Raw genomic sequence first — 21,869 nt, forward strand, 5'->3', positions numbered from 1 at the left:
GACGAAGGGTGGGAGGGAGGAAATAGGGTTACTCCCATTTTACAGATGGGGAAAGTAAAGCATGCTGAGATTAACTGGCTCAACCCCAGTTCACATGAGAAGTCAGTGGCAGAGCCAGAGACTGAATCCAGATTTCCTGAGTCCTGGCCCGGGCCCTTAATTGCAAGGAAAACCTTCTACTCTTTCCCTCTTCATTGTATGTATTTTTTCACAAAGGGCGCAGGTGCAGTAGAAACCATACAAGAAAAAGCATAAGCCCATTACCAGCACGATAGAGTTTAAACTTTTTAATTTTTGTTGTTGCAAAACTGTCAGTCAGCTGCACAACCCCTCTTCATTTCACTCCCTTCTAAAGGGCAGTTGCTTATTGCTTTTGATTATGTTCTTTGGCTTTTATGCAAGCAGCTGCTGCTTGAAGACTTTCATGTGTCACTCATGCATCAGCAGGGAGAAATATCACCCATATCTATCAGTGGCTTGCAGCTGACACACAGACAGAAAGGTGAGCTATTTCATAATTACAATCCATTTCCTTTCACTGTCACCACCAGCATGTGCTCCAGTATTCTGTTTTTCTTGTGATAAGCATGGACTATGGGGTCAGTTTGTAGATCCCATGGAGGTAAAGAGATGATGGTTTGATTCCATGCCTCATTGCGAGACTGGGAATTATATTTTAATATTGAAGGAAAAAACCCTAGACACTAGTGGGGTTCAGTCATGCTTTTGTATCAGAGTTTCCTACATGACCTTGATGATATTTCCATAATGCAAAGAGTCGTATATGAATCTTGTAAGTTTCCAGGGATAATCGTATGTGTTCCTTGTATGGTCTCAGTACTTTGGTTTACTTTTTTTTTTTTTTTATGTTTTGTGAATTACCATATTGAACCTTGGAAAATTAATAAAATGTTACATTTTAAAAGAGACCTATTCCTGCATGTTATATGGAGTCTGTGGTGCACAAAAGAAATAATTGGAATAAGCCTATCACGTTCCTGACATCTGTTTGAATTGTTGAACAAAACTAGCTGTGTTCGCATTTTTGCAGACACAATAATTCAATAAAAAGGTGCAATCTGTTTTTGCAGAAACCTCAGGTTCGTCACTGAATTTCATCACTAGGAGCAGACAGGTCCTGTGAAGGAAGAATGCCCAGGAAAGGACTGTTTGCCAGTAAAGAAGAATCTTTAGAATAAAGACAGGCTTGGCAGGAGCCCAGGTTTTGCTCCAGTGCACATTGGAGTTGAGATTCTCTGTGGTTTGCTGTTTTAACTATTTTATTTTTTTTCCCCAATTGCTCAGCCTGCTTGAACATCCTGTGCTTCCGGGTCTAGATTTAATTCAGATCCAAGAGATGTAGAAAATAAGTTCCACATTTGACACTGTGGACTGACTTTCCCTTCTGTTTAATTCTGCTCAGATATTGCACACAATTTAGCTGTTTGATTTCTCCTCCCCTTCAGAATGTAACTACTCCCAATTTTAAGTAGAATCACTTGTTAACCCCACAGCAGTGTAAATAAAGCAAAACAACCCTCCCTTCCACTCCCTCTCCAAAGCTGGAATTTTCTGAAACCCTGGTTCTCAGTGTGATGATTCCAGAGGAGACAGATTCCAGAACAAGACCCAGAACTCAGCAGTTCTGTTCATGCTATTACCACTAAAGAACAATTCCTTATACAAGATGGCCAGACTCTGATATTCCTCATGTTGGGTAGCCCTTACTTCTACTAAGCTCACTTGAGGCTATTCAAGGACTGAGGAGCTATACAGCATGAGTTAGCTTATAAGAATCTGCTCCTAAAGAGAGATTTTATGCCTATGCTGGATAGTCTTTGCAGTGGAAACCATTTGAATTAGAAACTGTTAAGGCATTTCTCCCAAATATAAAGGTTGGATTGCCCCATGTTACTGCTAATCAAGATACTGAGACATATAGTTATTAACATGTGGCTCCTAAAGCATCACTCACTCTCTTCTTGCATTAGCTTATTGTCACATTTAGCTGTGACTTTGTGAAGATCTTATGAATCACTTTTGTTTTCAGTTCCGTGAATTCATTTTAAAACTATGAAACAATAAACAGTGCAACAAAGGACAGGGTATTGGAGACAAAACAACAGAAGAAAAGCAATAGGGCTGGAATCAGCACGCCAGCTGCAGAAGTTTTCATCTGTGGGGAGGTAAGTAAACGCCAAATAGCTTTCAACTCTCTGACATCCAAATCGGGAGGATAACCATTACAAACCTCCAGGATGTAACCAGGTGGATTCTAGCAAACTGTTCTGAATGCCCAGACCTGTTGTGGGAAGAGGTCACCTGCTGTTATTGAGAGTAACAATACTTTGCAGTCTTATACATGCTGTTCTGTACACACTCTATTTGTTGCCGAAATGCTACAAAGATGGGCAATGGAGATATGCTGATACATAAGGGGCCCAATTCTCATATAATTTGGACAGTAACTCTGTTGGTTTTGATTCTTCTTTCACTAAACCTATGGAGTCTTTCACCTGAAGACAGCAACTTTGCAAACCTTGCTACACAATACCGCTATGAAGCAGGCAATGATATTCCCACTGGCCAGATGGAGATACAGAGAGATTTTAGGGTAAGATTTTCAAATAATGTAATCCTGGTAATTTCACATGTGGCTTCGATGCACAAATGCACACACAATTTTTGCGCCAGCATTTGTGCACATAACTTTCTGCAAATGTAGACCTAAATATCTTTGCCAGGTGACACATTGGCAGTATCAAAGTCAGGAGAAGATCCAGGAGTCCCTGCTATAACTACTGCACACACTTATCATACTAGCCATAAGCTGTCACCCACCCAAATGCTTCTGGTATACTACAAAAGCAACAGAAATTTGTGGGCTAAACATATTTGGACAGAACCTCAGCTGGTGTAAATCAGCAAAGATCCATTAACTTCAGTGGAGCTATGTCTATTTATGACACTTAGGACCCGTACCAATGTATTGTGAAATGAAAGGAAATGATAATGAATGATACTGTTTCTTCAGTGAATTTGTTTGTTAAAATATGGGGATTATAGTTGGTACCCACTCTACAGTGCCATGCATCTCAAATGTTTAGAGTATGTTTTGTTTTTCGGGAGGATCACCGGCTATCATTTGGATTAGCTGTTCTACATGTCAATGCATTTGGCAGATCCCCAAAAGGCAGATGTTCTGCAGAAGTGGTTGCTGCTACTGCTTATAAACTTCTCCCCCCAGTTCCTGGCTGTTCAGAGCAGATCATTTGTTCAGTGCTACATTTTACTGGCCCCAAATCCTCTAGGTTCTGTTACAGTTTTCAGTGGGCTGTTTCTCAGCTCTCGAGCACCCAAGAGGGCGGCATTTGAAATGCTCTCAGATGGTTAGATGACCCTCCAATTACAATGCTGGAAGGGAAAATGGGAAAACCACAGAAACAATTGCTCAGAACTGCAAGACTTAGCCTTACCCACAATGTAAGTCTCTAGTTATTTTATATTAGAAACCTGATGACATATGTAAGAGGTTGATATCATGTATCCTGTCTCTGGGGCTTAGGAGAGAAAATTCCTGCAAAATGATTGCAAATATCTACAGTACAGGTACCGTAACACTGCCCTTTGCCTGCACAGCTAGGCCGGGCATAAGAAAATGAGCTTAAGTACAACTGTACATGCTAGTGAATTATAGCAGGTAAGAATGAATCTGTCTGAAACCAAAGCAATCCCATTGGCAAAAAGATTGGGACCAAAACTCTCAACTTTCCTCATTCCGGGTCAAACAGAGTTCCTAGTCTCATTGGACTACACAGTGGATTGGAGATATTTGGTTTTGTGGAAGGATATCCACCTAGGTAGTGGTACAAGAATTTTCTCTGCAGGGAATGTGAAAGCAGATTAAGATAGTCTGGGGCTGTGAAAAGATATTAATTCAAACAGTGTGAACATGTACATCCTCACCTTAGCTACTGACTATTCTTTGTGTTAGGTTACATCTGAAACCAATGGAGCGATTTGATCCTTGCCAAAATGAAAGCATTCGTAATGACTACATGTCGTTTTCCACTTTAAGGTCTTGCCAGGTTTGAGAGTGGCATAATCTTTATGGTTGGCTGATGTTGTCTTTTTTTCTTTTCAAAGACAGAATAATTTATGGTCACTCTTATAACATATTCATTGAAGCATTAGCACAAGTCTAACAAAAAGTTGTGACCGGTCATATATATTTTCCACTGTTTTAAATATGTAAAATTGGAATTTTTCACCATGATTTACAGTCAAATGAAGTCGACAGTTAATAGGTAATCACAACTGCCCTTCATTCCAGTGTCCTTGAAAAGGGTAAAGCCAATAACTAGGAAACTTTCCAAGTACAACGATAAATCTCAGACATGAAACACAAAGGCTGAGGAATAAAGCACTTATTATTTCGTGAGAGTATTATGTATTGATCTTTACATGGATATAACTATCCACACTGTCCATATACTAGTGCATATTTCCATTTTCTGCATTGATATTTTTGTAGGCTGAATAAAATCCAGACTGTGTTAATGTGTATTGGGCATGGAATTATGAGCTGAAATCTATTACTTTAAAGTGCATTCAGAGTTTACTCCCATGTTGAGTCTAAGAACTTAAAATATTCAACTCCAGATCTGGTGGAGATCTTGCAATGTGGTTTGGAATCAGAGTATGTTTGGGAGATTTATCTGGGTTATTTGGGTGGTCACTCCGTGATTAATGACCTTGTAAGAGATCTCAGATCTGCTTTATTCTGTGTCCAGTTCCAACTGGTTGTGCTTAACAAGAGTTTCACAGCACCCCATGCAGACTGTCGGGGAAGTTCAGCCCTTAAAGCAGTGGTCCCCAAACTTTTTACCTTGTGCCCCCCATAACCCCTGTCTGCACACCCCCCCCCACACACAAAGCCAGGAGCCGAGCCACAGCTCTGAGAGGGGGAGGACGCAGACAGGTTTAAGGGGGCCGGAGCCACAGCTGAGGGCGCAGGCAGGCAGCCAGCACTCCAGGCGCAGGCAGGCAGCCAAGGTCAGAGGCAGAGCTGGGCAATGCTCCCTGAACATTACTCAGTGCCCCCCTAGTGGGGCATGCCCTACAGATTGAAGACCTCTGCCTTAAAGGCCCAGTTGCCCATACCAGAGAACCTATTCCCCTGCTCGCCCTTGCTCATCTTGCGCCTCAAGCTGTGGTGGTGGGCAGCTGAGGCTACGCGCTAGAGCTGGGTGACATTTTTGAGACACATAGTTTATTTCATGAAAAATACAGTGTCAGATTGACCCAAAACTATGAAAAATGAACCAAGCCCCCAAGAATACCATGGCACTTTGTGCTGAAATCTGATTGTTGGACGGCTTGAAGTGCTGTGTCGGTAAAGCTGGATGGTGGAACATGCCTCCAATCTACGGCCCATTACACAGTACACAAATACTCCTTTTGCCTCTTCTGTCGCCGCATCCAGATTATTAAAGAAGTCAGAGTTAGAAACAGATTTTCGGCTGACGGTTTTGTGGATAAGTTGTGAATCTATCATGGTATTAAATGAGACAGCAGAGTAGGCAGGGCCTGAGTAAAATGGATTTCCTCTGCTTTGTGTCACGCTACAATGAAGGCATTTTGCCTGATTTATAGAATCTGTAGGAAAATGGAACGGGCAGTAATACACACGGGACAGATAGGGGAGAACATGGATTCTAGCTGTGTTTTTAAGAATGGATTTGCCCTGATTTGAGTGCTTTTGTATGTTTGAACACGTCTCTATCTATGCTGGCAAATGGTGTAAAGCGCCTAGGCTCTGATTGATTAGCATATGTACCTGTTGCTTGTGCCTGGGGACAAGATAACATCCCATTGTGGGTCATAGTGGCTTGCTAATGAATAAATAAATTAATAAATGAAACAGCCCAGCTATGGCACAGATACTGCAATGTTGCTAGAGTTGCCTGGCAGCCAGTGAGAGATGTAAGAGATTGAGACGGACCTGAATGAATGAATGGAATTCTTGGCATCCATTCATGGGAGATCATAAGTGTCCAGAGTTTTGTGGCTTCTCAATGCAGACTCCACAGAGGAGACTGAAGACTGTTACCTTTATCAACCAACCTTGTAATGATATCAAAAAAGATATCAAGTTAGTTTGACAGGATCTATTTTCTATAAACCCATGTCAATTGCCATTAATTATATTACCCTCCTTTAGTTCTTTATTCATTAATCCCATATCAGCTGCTCCATTATCTTGCCTGGGATCGATGTCAGATTGGCATAATTATTGAGGTCATCCCATTTACTCTTTTGAAATATTGTCACAACATTAACTTTCTTCCAGTCTCCTGGAGCTTTTCTGGGGTTCCAAGACTTTCTTCCTAACTTCAGCCATGTAGTGGTTGGCTTATGCCCCAAAGCAGGAAATTTTGTATCCTCAGAAAGTTTATAGAGTTGAGGATTTTCAACTCTTCCATATATCAGTTAATCAATTTTTCTGAGGTATGGAAGAGGTGTGAACACAGCATGTGATGTGAAGAGGATGTTGGTGGGAAATCAGTAGCAGTGAATAGCCTGAGGAAAAGAATAGTGGCTTTTTCTGATGGGTTTTGGCTTTTGATACATTGCTGAATGCATTACACCCAACCTCAGATATATACACTTGGAATGGATTATACAGGTCAGGCAAGCTAAGATGCTCTCCTCACCTTCCCTCCCACCCTGTCCATGAAATGTTGCCAATTTGCATCTGAATGTTTCTGAAGATTTTTAAAAAGTCCATTTAACTTCTCCCCACCTCACACTGTTATTTTTCATTAGTGCTGTTGCCTCTACGCTTCTGAATTCTAGCCAGGTCTGGATCCAGAAATGCTAAAATACCCCAAGGACGGCTGATCTCATGGTAGTTTAGGGCAGTTTAGAAACAGGAAGTCCGAGAAGTCTCATGAGGTAAGCCAGCTCATGTGAAACTTTTTCAGCCAAATTATGAAAAATCAAGATATTTAGAGAGGTCATATACAGTTTGTGTCAATCCCCAATCTGTGGCTGCTTATTCATTCCGAAGCTAAACTCCAGACCTTTGGAGAGTCGCCCACGCTTGAGGACGGGGGGAAGACATACCTTCTGCTGAAAAGTACCACCAACATTACATCTGTTGGCTATACTGGTGATTTCCTCTTTCAGTGGGTGTTACATCAGTGTCAAATGGTATAGGCAGGTGGATAATCAGCCCTAAAAGATAATGGGAGGTGGGTGAGAGGGAAATGGCCATTTTTAGATCACCATTCATCTTGACTTTCGGCTCTGACCTAATAGATAAGACAAATAGAGTTTTCCTAGTCATAGTTTCTGATAACAGAATCATAGGGTCAGGTCCTCAGATGGTGTTATTCCCATGAGGATCTGACCCATGATATAAATTGTAAAGACCTACACCCCAATCTTATAACCTCGTCTCCTTGTTTTAGAATTGGATGTAGTAACATTGCCGCAATATCCTTATGCACAGCCTTGTGAGTAAAAGAGAGAGCCATACGTTACATTGCTTTTGCAGGAGAAACCCTCAGAACCCTTTTTTTCAGTCACCTACTGTCATTAATATTGCTTAGCTCTGTGTGTCTTGTTTTAAAAAAAATCTGATTTTATTTTTCTTTCCTCCCACCAAAAATGTACATTCAACAAAGAATCAGACATATCTCCATCAGACGTTTTCCGGAGGAATCAGCTGTATAGGAGGCTTTTACAACATGCGTCAAATGGCTTGTGGCAGAACAGCAAGCTGCTCTGTACCATCCCAGCAGCTGGCAGAGTGAGTCACTGCTTCTGGCCTTGTAGTTTGGACCTTGCGTGTTGGGGAAATAAAGCCCAACCAAGTGTGATTGCAAGCTGCTATTAAGGCTTTATTTGTGAAACTGGTGCAGATGAGGTCAAATGTCTTTCCCTGTATTTTCATGCGGTACTTTCAGACCATTTTCAATAGGATCCCATTAAGCCCCTATTGTAAAGACACCTTACCTCCCCTACAAATTACCAGTTAATTACTGAACAATTTTTTACATTTGACTCTGCTTTTGAATAAGACAGTGTGACTTCGAGCCAGAAGCAGCATTGACTAAAGAACAAATGGGGAGTCTGATCTTTAAAGGAGACTACAGGAGGTTCTAAACCAGATGTGTACAGCCAGAGAGCTTCTGTAGCTATTGAAAATGTGCCATCCAGAGCCTAAAATTATTAAGAGGCATAATGGTTTACCCACCAGTCTCCAGACAATGGTAGTATTAAATTATCCTCCCTTCCTTAAAATGTTTTCACTCCATTATATATGACAAGATGGTTGAAAATGGGTTTATTGGTAACATTGACCCATTCAAAGATGCTTTGAGAATGAGCTGCCATGTGATATCTAGTCACACCTGTGCAGGACCAGGTCTGAGGAAATGGGCCTTGTCCAGTTGTCATTCCTCTACCAACTGCATGGTACATTGATGCTGCTTGGAGGGGGTGGAAACCCACTCTTGACCCACACAGTCTTTGTGAAGATGGTCCTGGCCTCGCTGAAGCCCCTGAGATTCCATGCAGTGTAAGGATCTGCTGGGCTTGAGATTTGAGCCCCCCCACTCATTCTGCCCCTCTGAAGGAATCTTGTCAGGAAACTCTGTAAGGGGAACTGCCAGATTTTGATGCAGGTCATTCCTGCATAGTTGAACATGTGGCCCTAAATACAGCCTGAGGCACAGATTTTCAAACAAGTGATAATTGCATACCCAGCTTCTCTGAGACTTTTCCTCAGAAACAAAGCCTTCTGGAAGTCACTGATTCACAAGCCTCTCATACAGTGTATAGACTCATAGCAATGTAGGGCTGGAAAGGACCTTGAGAGGTCATTCCCTTCCATCCTCTGTGATGATACAGGACAAATAGATGTAGACTATCTCTGACGAGTGTTTGTCTAACCTGTTATTAAAATCCTCCAATGACAAGGATTCCACAACCTCCCTTGGAAACCTATTCCAGGACTTAACTATCCTTCTAGTTAGAAAGTTTTTCCTAATATCTAACCTAAATCTCCCTTGCTGCAGTATAAGCTGATTACTTCTTGTCCTACCTACAGTGGACATAGGGTTGCCAACTTTCTACTCCCACAAAACTGAACACCTTTGCCCCACCCCTCATGTGAGGCCCTGCCCCTTCTCTGAGGAACCACCTCCCGCTCACGTCATCCCCCCTCCCTCTGTTGCTTACTCTCCCCACCCTCCCTCACTCATTCATTTTAACCAGGCTGGCTCAGGGGGTTGGGGTGTGGGTTCCAGGGTGGGGCCATAAATGAGGGGTTCAGAGTGAGTGAGGGGGCTCTGGGCTGGGGCAGGAGGTTGGGATGTGGTGAGGGGGTGAGGGCTCAATCTGGGGGTGCAGGCTCTGGTGTGGGGCCAGGGATTTGCAGGAGGGGGCTCCAGGCTGTGGCTGAGGGGTTGGGATGTGTGGGGGGGAGGGCTCTGGCTGGGGGTGCTGTCTCTGGGGTGGGGCTGGGGATGAGGGGCTTGGGGTGTAGAAGGGTGCTCCGGGCTGGGACTGAGGGGCTTGAAAGGCGGGAGGGTGATCAGGGTTTGGGCAGGAGGTTGGGGTGTGGGAAGGGGGTGCAGGCGACAGGAGGTGCTTACCTCAGGCACCTCCTGGAAGCAGCAGCATATCCCACCTCTGGCTCCTATGTGGAGGCATGGCCAGGTGGCTCTGCGGGCTGTCCGCAGGCACCACCCCTGCAGGTTCCATTGGCCATGGTTCCTGGCCAATGGGATCTGTGGAGCTGGCACATGGGGCGGAGGCAGCACACAGAGCCCCCTGGCTGCCCCTATGCCTAGGAGCTGGAGGGAGGATATGCTGCTGCTTCTGGGAGCCGTGCAGAGCCACGGCAGGCAGGGAGCCTGTCTTAGTCTCACTGCACCACCAAATGGACTTTTAACCGTCCCATCAGTAGTGCTGACTGGAGCCACCAGGGTGCCTTTTTAACCCGGATTCCAGTTGAAAATTGGACACCTGGCAACCCTAAGTGGACATGGAGAACAATTGATCACCATCCTCTTTATAACAATACTTACCATATTGGAAGACTGTTATCAGATCCCCCTTCAATCTTCTTTTCTCAAGACTAAACATGGCCAGTTTTTTAAACCTTTCCTCTTGCAAAATCTTTTATTATTTTTGTTGCTGTCTTCTGGACTGTCTCCAATTTTCCCACATCTTTCTTACTATGATGCCCAAAACTGGATACAGTACTCCCGTTGAGGCCTCACCAGCGCTGAGTAGAGTGGGAAAATTACCTCCCATGTCTTACACATGCAACATTCCTGTTAATACAACCCAGACTTATAGTAGCCAACACAGTGATGCAGTTGCAAAAAAGACTCCTATTCAATCTGTGGTCCAATATAACCCACAGATCTTGTTCAGCAGTATGCTTTCTAGCTAGTTATTCCCCTTTTTGTAGCTGTGCATTTGATTTTTTCCTTTGCTCTTGTCTTTATTGAATATAATCTTGTTGATTTCAGACTAATTCTTCAATTTGTCAAGGTCATTTTGAATTCTAATCCAAAGTGCTTGCAACCTCTCCCATCTTAGTGTCATCCTCAAATTTTATAAGCATACTCTCTGCTCAAGTATCCAATTCCAGCGAAAATATTGAATAGTACTGGACCCAGAACCACTGCAGGACTTCACTAGATATGTTCTTCCTTTTTGACAGTGAACCACTGGTAACTACTCTTTCACTACAGTCATTCAACCAGTTGTTCATACACCTCATAGTAAAATCAAAATATATCACATCCACTGCTTCCCCCCTATCCACTAGGTCAGTGACCCTGTCAAAGAAAGAAATTAGGTTGGTTTAGCATGATTCGTTCTTGACAAATCCATGTTGGCTTTTACTTACAACCCTATTATCCTTTAGCAAAAAACGAGGAGTACTTATAGCACCTTAGAGACGAACAAATTTATTTGGGCATAAGACTGGGAGTGGATGGGTCATTACACAAAGTAAAAATTATTTCCCCATGCTAATTTTTCCTCTACTTTTTACTCACACCTTCTTGTCAACTGTTTGAAATGGGCCATCCTGAGTATCATTACAAAAGTTTTTTTTTCTCCTGTTGATAATAGCCCACCTTAATTGATTAGTCTCATTACAGATGGTATGGCAACGCCCATTTTTTCATGTTCTCTGTGTATATATATCTTCCTACTGTATTTTCCACTGCATGCATCCAGTGAAGTGGGTTTTAGCCCATGAAAGCTTATGCTCAAATAAATGTGTTAGTCTCTAAGGTGCCACAACTACTAGTCGGTTTTTTTGCTGATACAGACTAACACGGCTACCACTCTTCAACCTATTATCCTTTAGGTACTTGCAAATCAATTGTTTGATAATTTGTTCCAGTATGTTTCCGGGTGTCAAAGTTAGGCTGACTGGTCTATAATTCTCAAGATCCTCAAAGATTTCCTCTGCAGTCAGAGTAAAGTATGACAATCCTAACAAACTGATAGGAGACAGAAAATGGGAAATTTGCACTAATTCTGAGAGCAAACTGGGGTAATGTCCCAATGCCAACTTCCATTGCGGCATCTACAAGAAATCAGTAAATTTATGGATGCTATCCTGAGTGGGGGAGGTGAGGAAAGTTAGCCACTTCATAATAATGAAAACTATTTAGCAAATGTATACAAACATGTATCTATTTAATTGGATCCCTCTGTCTACGTACCCTTTGGGTGTCATTTGCCTTCTTAGTCTGTAAGCTCTTTGGAGCTGGGATTGTGTCTCTGTGTTTGTACAGACCCTAGCTTACTGGGGGCCTTACTTCAAGCTGGAGCACTGGGCTGTACTGGAATATAATAATATAATTGTTTTATTTTAGGGGTTGGCCTTCTATCACTTTTTAAAAGTGAATATACTGGTAAGGAAACCGCCATGTACAGTGGTATATAAATGTTTTTGCCAAGCTGACATAGACTTTATAGCACAGAGCCAGGACTGCAAATGCACTTACTTTAAAGCAGTGGTTCTCCAACTTTTTTTTTTGTGGACCACTTGAAAATTGCTGAGGGGCTCAGCGGACCACTTAACGATCTTTCCAAATGTTGTTTGTGCCGTTAGCTAACTATTATAAAGCGCTTTGCATAAAAGCGCTATATATAAAAAACCCTTAATAATAATTAACATTTTTGTTCTACAAATAAAAGCACACAACTCATATTTTAATATCAGTAGTCTTACCTTTCTAATGCGATGGATGTGCCCTCTCTTCCCCGCCGTGGCAACCCCCAAGCTGGGACTGGGAAGGAGGGGGTTCTCTCCCTCTCTCCCCTGCCATGGCAGTCACAGAGCTGGGAAGGAGGGCCGGCTCTCCCCTTGCTCAGAGTCACAGAGAAAGTCTATGGAAGAGCGCAGAGCTGAACCCAAGTCTTCTCTCTCCCAGATTGGCTGCTAATCACTGCTCCATCTTTCCTCTGGGCTCTCTGGTACATACTTGTGAATATTTGCATTAAAGCCAATGAGAGTATTCATGTGAGTGAAATTTGCAGGATCAAATGAGTCTGAATTCGTATAGGTGTAAAAGTGTTGATATTTCCTCTCTTTAAAAAAAGAAAAAGAAAACCATATTACCATAGTAGCCTTGCCCAGAAATACTGACTTACAGTAGTTAACAAAATTATCTGCCAGTAAAAACTCTGCACAACTTCTATTTTGGTCAGTGAACATTGCTAAGGAGTAAATTAATTTGTGAGAAATTCATAGGTCAGCAGAAAGTACTCTTGGTGCTTCAGCTGTGTATCCTGGAAGGGTAGTTTTCAAATCACTAGAGTAAACTCAGCATTTTGTGCTTCTAGCAGGAGAAAAATGATACAGTACTTCTCACTTAACCCACTTCCCCCAATACTTCCTTGTGTGACTATGTAATTAATAGTAATTAACAATCTCTTATTTCTCACATCATTGCTTAAGTAATTGTCATAGTAATAATGCCCTTTACACCAGTGAAACTCCATTGGACTTACTCCTGATTTACACTGGTGTGATGGAGAGAAGAATCAGTATATAGCACCCTCCAAGTAAGGATTCTAACATACTTTACCAATGTTAAATAATGTAGCCTCCCAACCTCCTTTTGAAGTAACTATTACCATTTCACAGATGAGGATACTGAGGAGGAGGAGGAGGAGAGGACTAAATTCTGCCTTGATTTACACCCTATATAATACCATTGATCAAAAAAAATGCAATGGGAGTACATCAGGGCATGATTTGTCCCTAAAGCCTAGATTTTTAGGCATTGCTGTGCTCAGCTTTGCAATTCTGAACTGATTTAGGAGCCTAAATCTAATTTTAAAAAGGGATTTAGGCACCTATGAGACAAGATCTCATTGGCAGTCAATGGGATTTAGACTAAGGGGCTGTCCATAAATTATGTGATGCACTGGAGGTGGGTGGATCCTTAATCTTGCATATTTGTTTTAGTGTTGCAAAGGTGGGTGAGGGGGTCTTGAAAATCACCAAAAAACGTTATCTAATTTATGTACAGCCCATAAGTGCCTAAGTCACTTCTGAAAATCTGATGTAGGATCCTAAATCAGTTTGGAATTGCAATGCTGAGCACAGCAATGCCAAAATACCTTTAAAAATCTTGGCCTAACTGACTTCCCTGAGGTCACAGAGCTGATGGTTTGATCTCACTTACGATAGTGTCAATCAGGAGCAGTCCCCTGAAGTCAATGCAGGTACCTAAGTGTATAAAACGGGCATAAACTCAGAATTGGGCCTCCTGATTCCCAGATTTGTTCCTTAACCCTTCCTCTCTCAATTGTCATTACTCTGTTTTCTGTCATGGAGAGACTCAAACAATGCACTGATGAAATCTTCAGGTGGTCATCATCTCATCTGCAATGACAGCACTTCTTTCTCAACCTCTTCACTGACTGGCCACAGATGCGCAATATACCTCCTTCTGAATACCACTTCCTTTGGCTCATGCTCACGTCTCAGGTATATGAATAGTATTCTCCACCCTGAACTCATTGTCAGCGACTGTTAATCCAGCATGAAAGAATATCTGATTGTGGAGATTATCTGTTATTTCCAAGAAGCCCAGTACTGGGTGCTCATGGAGATGGTAAAATGCATAGAAAATGGGGGATCCAGGAAGGAGTCCAATTAAAAATCTATGGTATGCATTTGTTTGCTGATGTAACTCCATTAAAGTCCCTTGGAGTTATATCAACAGGAAATTTGGCCCAATATCAGGAGTAAGCCTTCAATTAATAAGTTGATTAAAGGCTAAACTGTACAAACAGGATGAAGAACTGGTTTTAAAAAAAACAACAGATTTGTCTCTTCCTTCAAATTGGAACAAAAGGGGCTGAGTAGAGCACTCTTTTGGCAGTGTCTGCAGTTGGGAGCCACAATACAGAACTTCCTAAATCCTTCTCTGAGAACATCACCAGACTGCTGCCTTGCAGATCAGTAACAAGAAATAAGATGCAAGAGGTATCAATCTTCCACTTTGCAGAGATGTCTGATTCAAGTCAACCCAAGGCCCCCTAGCACACTTGGAAGCCTTCTGAGAATTGGAATGAGATCTTAAAAAAATAAACGGATGTTCAGTGTTCTCAGCTGTGAGGAGGCCATTACTGAGCACTGGAATATACTATTCTAAAGTCCAGCACCCAGCACGGTGCTCTATCCCTTCTGCAAAATTTGAGTGCCCTCAATTCCCATTAGAATTACTTTAACAGAATCAGATCGTATATTGGCCATAATTAAAGATGTTAGAAGTTCTGCACCCCATTATAGTGATTCCATGAACCTGAGAAATTCCATCACCTGCTGGAATTGCAAAAATAATACTAGATTATTATTTATATTGTGCCATAAATGTATAGGATGCTTTACACACCTAGAATAAATCATACACTCTGGAAGGGTACTGTCATTCATGAATTTTGGATAGAAATTGTAAAATAAAAATAAAAGTTACCATAAAAAGCCCACTGTCCTTTTAAGTATCAGATTATAGATCTGTCCTGCCCTCTGTATTTTAAATGATACTTCTGAAATGCAAAGTGGCTCCAGCCTAAATAGAATGTAGAGAAAAATTGCCCCAATATGCTTTAAAAAAGGAATTAAATTAACAAACTGGAAGAGTAAAACTCGACCATCTGGTGCCGAATGGTTGATTCAATGTCAAACTCAGAAGCATATGAAAGAGTGACGTACAGTACAGACTACAGAACAGGGCAGATATTTTTGGTGACATCTGGATGCTTTTTATCAACTATACAAACAAGAATTCCGGGGACAACAAACTGTTAGTAATAAGCACTTAGAATATCTACAAAAACAGAAAAATTAAAGCATAGAATTTGGCTAATAAGGATGTATATTTCTTTCTGGAAGGTGGGCCCCGTTAGCCAGATATAACAGACATTTTTATATGCTGCACTCTGATTTACAACTTTATTTCAGGTGCAGCTTCTGAATCAGCTCATCACTGAGATAATCTGCCTCTTACCAGTTCTATCTGGACTGGTTGCATTCACGATATGCTTGATTATAATGGGCTTTGGATCAGGCCCTGTCTGAGCTCCAGCCACTTGCCCTCTTTAAGCCCCCCAGCAGAATGAGGCTTTCAGGTAGCTTATTTCTGCTGTGCCTAACTTCTAATGGATTTCCTGCTACGGCAGAAATATGCAACATATTGGTTAGGTATATCATATCTTCTGAGAGGGGCCCAGATGATAAGAGACTACTATTACCAAATAATGGATTATTTAGTGGTAGAGATCTGTGCTTGGTGGTGAAGGTCCCAAATTCTAGGTGTGCTGATGACCTTAGAAAGTGGTGGTCCTTACAGGGAATTGAACTCCCGTGGATCCTCTTATAGACCCTCTTCCTGCTCTCACCTCCATCTTTTACTCTATGATTTCACTGGAAAATTTCTGTCTGCTCCTATTGACATAGCCTCTCTTAAGTGAATGTGAACCTAGTCAAGATTGAATTGAAGCCAAACTTTCAAACCCATGATTCCTGTGGGTTTGAAACAAGAACACAAGTTCACTCACCCCTACTGAGAGTCTCAAGTTTCCTAGTTTCCACAATATATCCTGGTGTGTCTCAGGCCTGAGATTGCAGAAATTAGTGAAGGAAAGGCAGTGGTGGATCCAATAGTTGTCAAGGCAAGCTTTCCACTACAATAAAAATACACTAGGCATATATTTATAGGAATATAGATTCAGCATGGCACTTAAGCACATGCCAATTGTAAATACCAGAGTAGAAAGGGATACGTGTGCTTGAAGTTAGACACATGCTGAATTGGGAATATTTTGTAACATACATTTCAATATTATACATACACACTGAAAAAATGACCTAGATATATAGGGGCAGATTGTTTATATAATTGAGGCATAGAATCATGCCTAAATTACATATGCAATTACCACAATAGAGTACACAAATCAGGTAACTATGTAAGTACAAATGCATCTAACTGTCCATTTGCACGTTCAATAGCCTGATTTGCACATGGCAGCAAAATAATTGTGTTAATAAAGTCTATGAAAATCTGGCCCACAATGGATAAACTTACAATACAGTCACCCTAATGGTGGATCTATTTAATTTTGCAGGGCACGCCGGTCGCATGCTAAGAGGTGACGTGGTATAAATATTTACATACTACTAAGATACCTCATGTTATCACATACTCATGTAACTCAAAGGAAAATGTAAAAGTGAAACATTATTGCATCAGGTTTGAAAAACTCAGTACTGAATGTACAGTTGTTATATTTAAACTTCACAATTGCCATCTGTAGGTATTGAATATTACTCTGAGATTAGTGGTAATACAGTGGTAATGTTACTAGCATTGTCATGACAAAATTGCAAAGATGTTATTGTCCACCGCTCTAACAAGTTTCTATCGACTCCTTTCTTTCCCCAGCATAAAAACGCTAGTTTTGTTTTCACTTTAAGCTTTTGTTTTTCTTTTTTTTTCAGTGGTACAATGATTGAAGGCCATACTCCATGGGAGAATAATCCCAATACCTACTGACAAAGAATGTGGTTTCTATACTAATGTGCCACAAGGGAGCTCTCAGAGCAGGCTCCTTTATCTTTATTCAGATGTTGTCTCAGTTAGGTTCCTTTCTGAGTTTATAGAGAGGACTAGATATCTAATTCTCATTTTAGACTTCGCTCTGGGAAACACAATAGTGATAGTTTTTCTAAGTAATGCTATTTACCAAGTTTGCTGTGCTGGGAGGAATTGAGGCTTATTGAACACTAGAGTGGACGCTTTTCTTCTTGAGGTGATGGCACGTCATACTCCAGTGCATGCTTCTCACCTTGTTCAGGCCCAAATGTAGAACACAAGGTGGGACAGAGAGCCAATGAAAAACACAAAAATTATGCATGCAAGAAACTTAAAATACTCTCAGAAAGAAAAGGAGTACTTGTGGCACCTTAGAGACTAACCAATTTATTTGAGCATAAGCTTTTGTGAGCTACAGCTCACTTCGCATCCGATGAAGTGAGCTGTAGCTCATGAAAGCTTATGCTCAAATAAATTGGTTAGTCTCTCAGGTGCCACAAGTCCTCCTTTTCTTTTTGCGAATACAGACTAACATGGCTGCTACTCTGAAATCTTAAAATACTCTGGGATTCATTCCTTTACAGTAAATAATTCTTTCTATAGCCTCAGTTCAGGTAAGTGTGGGAGTAGAACCAGGGATACAAGAGAGGTGTGGCTTGGAGTGGCTTCCCCTTAATAATTACTTGGGGCCTGATTCCGTTCTCATCCCAGTTTTACACCAGTATAATTTCAATGACTTCAGTGAAGTTGCTCCTGATTTACACTGGTTTGTAGTAAGATAAGAGTCGGGGTCTTGGACCCATTAAAACACCTCATCCTCCTTATAGCTATCCCTGGGGATGCTGAGGTAATGCTAAGGAGGCTCAAGAAGAAGGTGCTTATCCCTGAGGGCTGAGGACTTGATGATGCTTTAGTCCCTTCCACAGATGTGTGATAGTCTCAGGGCATCTCGGATGTGCTAACAGCAGAGCTACTGAGCTGGAGATATCTGCCTCAGTCTACATCTCAGATGGGATCTCTGCTAATATAGGACTTGATCCAGCAAAGGGCAGAGCAACCCCCACGGGAACCGAGAATAATCAATTCTCATCAAAGCCACGGGAAGCTGAGTGTGCGCTACACTTCCAGGAACTGATCAGCCCTTTGCAGTGTCAAAGATGAACTGGGGTCAAAGATGAATTGCAAAAGTTAAACACTGAGTTAAGACCCTATATCAGTTCCAATATCACATGTGAATGGCTTCCTCATTCATATTTTCTTTACTATTTATGGTGGCCCTAGGGGCCTCAATGAAGATTCAGGCCTTCTTGTGCTAGATGCTGTACAAATGCATAATAAGAGTCAGTCCCTGCTCCAGGCACCCAAGAGCTCAATTTAAATAGATGAGACAGGCCAAGGGTGTGAGAGAGGAGGGATTATTATCCCCATTTGGCACAGGGGGAGCTAAGGCACAGAGAGGTCAAAGTCTGGATTCACAAAAGGAATTGGGCATTGTGATGCTGAGCATCACCACACTCAACTTTTAGGCCCCTAGACTATCACTGTGATTCACAAGGCCTGATTTAGGCACTTGTGTTATCTATACAGTGAGTGGGGAGAGATGCCTTAGAGTGTGATTCAGAACAGTCAGCATGCTAGGCCAGTGGGCCACCTAAGATAGCCCATGGGGGATGCCAGCTCAGGCCCACCCCTCTCACAGAGATAGGTTCCTAAATCCAGGCTGCAGGGAGATGCCTAGTTCTGCTAGTGATTCTCAGCTGTGAAATCTCCTCTGGAGTTAGACACCTCCACACCATTCTACCGAGAAGCCACCTCCTCCCTCATAACTTTTCACCCAGTGGTTAGAGCACACACCAGGGATGTGGGAGATCTCCAGTTCAGGTCCCTCCTTTGCCTGGAGGGGAGGAGGGATTTGAATTGGGAACCTACCACCTCTCCAGTGACAGCCCTAACCTCTGGGCTACGGGATATTCTGATGTGGGGCTCTCTGTCTGTTGTGCTCTGGATAAAAAGAGTCACTGGAACAGGGAGACGAGATCCTGGGTCTCCCATATCCTGGCCAAGGTCAATAACCAGCTGGCTAGAGAGTTATTCTCATGCTTGGGCACACCCTCTACATCCTACTGGTTAGGGCACTCACCTAAGAGGTGGCAGATTGAAATTCAAATTCCCTTTCTCCCTTTGGCAGAAGCGGGGGACTTGAACTGGGGGTATCCCATATCCCATATCTCTGAACCCTGGGACTAGCAGTTATGAGGGAGGGCCTGCCGCTGGGCTGTTTTGTGTGAACTGGCTCTGAGCTTGCCTACTGGGTTGGGACTGGCATGTGACGTAGCTAGCCAAGAGTCTCTTTTTCCTGTCTGTGAATTGCTCTGAGGCTTATGTAGGAAGTAGGCATCTGGATGCCTAGAAGGAGGCAAAAGTGCTCATGCCCAGAGGCAGAAATATAGGCATCTAGGGAACTTTTTCCTGCAAAAATTTAGGAGCTGAGTGAGTTTAGGTGCCTACAGGGTTCAGGGGGAGTTTTGTGCATCACAGTGGTCCTGAAGCTGGGACTTAGGTACCTAAAACAGCGACTTAGGCACCAACTATTTCTGTGCAGTTTGGCCAAAGCAACTTGCCCAAGTTCACCCAGGAATTCCGTGACAGCTAGTTAAACCCAGATCTCCTGAGTCTTAGCCCAGTGCTTTAACAACCAACAATGTCCTTTGCCTCTAAGGGGGCTTCGTGGGAATTTTTTCTGAATAAAAACCGAGTCAAGACCTTAGGATTTTGCCCTAAGAAATTAATGTGACTGACATTTCACTACTGAATCAGGCTATCTGTAAAACATTCATGTTATTAACACAAGATGGACACCCACAAGGCTCTGTGCACTGGCCAGCCTGAAAACAATCTCTGCTCTAAATAGCCCTTTATTCACTTCTTGAAATGTTCTTCATTGCTTCTTTGTTGGTTTCTGATGTTTTGTGCTGATATAAAACTAATAATAATAAAAAATGGTGTGATTCAAGGATGAAAAATTGTGTCGGTCAGGTTAGGACCTAAGTGGTTAGTAATGAGGACTAATACTTCTTTGTCCTTGATGATTATATGCCAAGAGCATGAAGGACTTTGGATGACATATTAGGGGGTTTTATTTCCAGCATTGTTCTCGCCAACAGGAAGCTGAGGGAAGAAATTGCAATGGCTCCATTCAACTTTCAAAACTTGTTTTGAATAAACAGGCTTTGAAATCAATCCTGAATGCTGTGGGTTGTGGCCCTGTGCTATATTTCACAGTGAGCTAGTTTAGCAATGGGAGGATTAAACTAAAACAGCTTTAAGGAGAGCTCAGTATTTGTTCTAACTTCCTAATCTCTTAATTATCTTGAAACCCATTTTAAGATTATTTAATATTCCTACCTATCCAATAAGGATTCCTGTCTCGGCAACCTGGGAGCATATTACTGCAATAGAGATGAAAGACTGCAAACTTGCTTTTTATAATTATTTCAATCAGTTTTATTTGGCTGCAAACATAGACCCCAATCCTGTAAACATATTTGCACAGGAGTAGTTGAACTGAGTTCAGTGAGATTATAGGCATGCTTAAAGTTAAACATGTGCATAAGTGTTTTAAGGATCGAGACCTATGATTGTAAAATAAAGGAAATTGCTTCTTACATGTTTGCTAAGAAAAGTCAAGAGGAAACAAAGCAGCTCTCCAAAACTGCTTCATTTCCTTCTCTCAGGAGAGAGTTGAAGACTAGTGGAGGATATTCAAGGGTTAGGAAAAGCCAATGTTTTTTCATGTTGCCTTTAAACAATACTTCGGATCATAACATTCAGAAATCTTGCTGCCCAAAAATAAAGATGGTGGTCCAGATTCTGATCTCAGGTACATGAGTGTAACTCTATTTGAACTGCACTCTGACTTCACCAGATTTCCCATGGTGCAAATAGGTCGGGCTCCGAGAGCACAACTGCCCAAGCAAAAAAAAAAAAAAAAGGGGGTGGATGGAATGCCGCCCCTGGAATTGTGCCACCCCAAGCACATGCTTGCTTTGCTGGTGCCTAGAGCCATCCTGGGTCAGGCTCAAGCACAGACTGTTTCTGGTTGAGAGAAAGTGTAACTAATCTTGATTTATCCAGCTTTGTCCTATGTGCACTTTGCTTTCATTCTTCTTAGCTTAGACCTTAACTTTGCTGGATCTTGAGCTTACTTTGTTTTTTCTCAGCACTTCCTTGATGTTACAATCTCTGTGACGTGCTGCAATTCATCCACAGTGCTGCCTTTTTACTTCTCGAATTTACCTCCCCAATTCACTCATTGACAGTCTCTTTACATCCCCTCTTTCTGAGCTCCAGAGATCCCAACATGCTGTAGCTAGACTGCTCTCCCACTGCAGGAAGCGCGGCCATATCTCTCCCATCTTCCTTTACTGGCCATCTAGCCATTTACATCATGTTCAGCTCAAGTTCACATTATTCACTTTCAAAACTTGCCACTGAAGCTCTCCCCACCCCACCACGTCTCTGATCTTATGCCCTCTAGCCCCCTGCTCACTCCTTCTCCTCCTCCGGTCTTGGGCCTCCACTCTTTGCTATCCACAGTGGTGGGGCAGGAGATAGTGCTGTCCCTTGTGTTAATCTCTGTCATTGGAATTCTGCCTTTTTCCTTACTACCCGTTCTCTGGGAAACACTTCCTCTTTGCAAATGTCACTTTAAACACT

General features: G+C 42.2%; 1 protein-coding gene across 1 annotated transcript in view; it reads right to left on the reverse strand.

Moving 5' to 3' along the window:
* Window positions 1-12,761, reverse strand: part of CIMIP1 (ciliary microtubule inner protein 1) — a 94,046-nt gene extending 81,285 nt beyond the window's left edge. Inside the window, exons 1-2 of the mRNA XM_048820503.2 lie at window positions 12,275-12,761; window positions 7,129-7,239 (exon numbers count right to left, since the gene is read on the reverse strand). Coding sequence (XP_048676460.1) covers window positions 7,129-7,154 — 26 coding nt within the window. The 5' untranslated portion in view covers window positions 7,155-7,239; window positions 12,275-12,761. The remainder of the gene's footprint in view (window positions 1-7,128; window positions 7,240-12,274) is intronic.
* Between the last annotated feature and the right edge of the window lie 9,108 nt (window positions 12,762-21,869).

This window comes from Caretta caretta, chromosome 13 (assembly GCF_965140235.1).
Source record: "Caretta caretta isolate rCarCar2 chromosome 13, rCarCar1.hap1, whole genome shotgun sequence".
Lineage (NCBI taxonomy): Eukaryota > Metazoa > Chordata > Testudines > Cheloniidae > Caretta > Caretta caretta.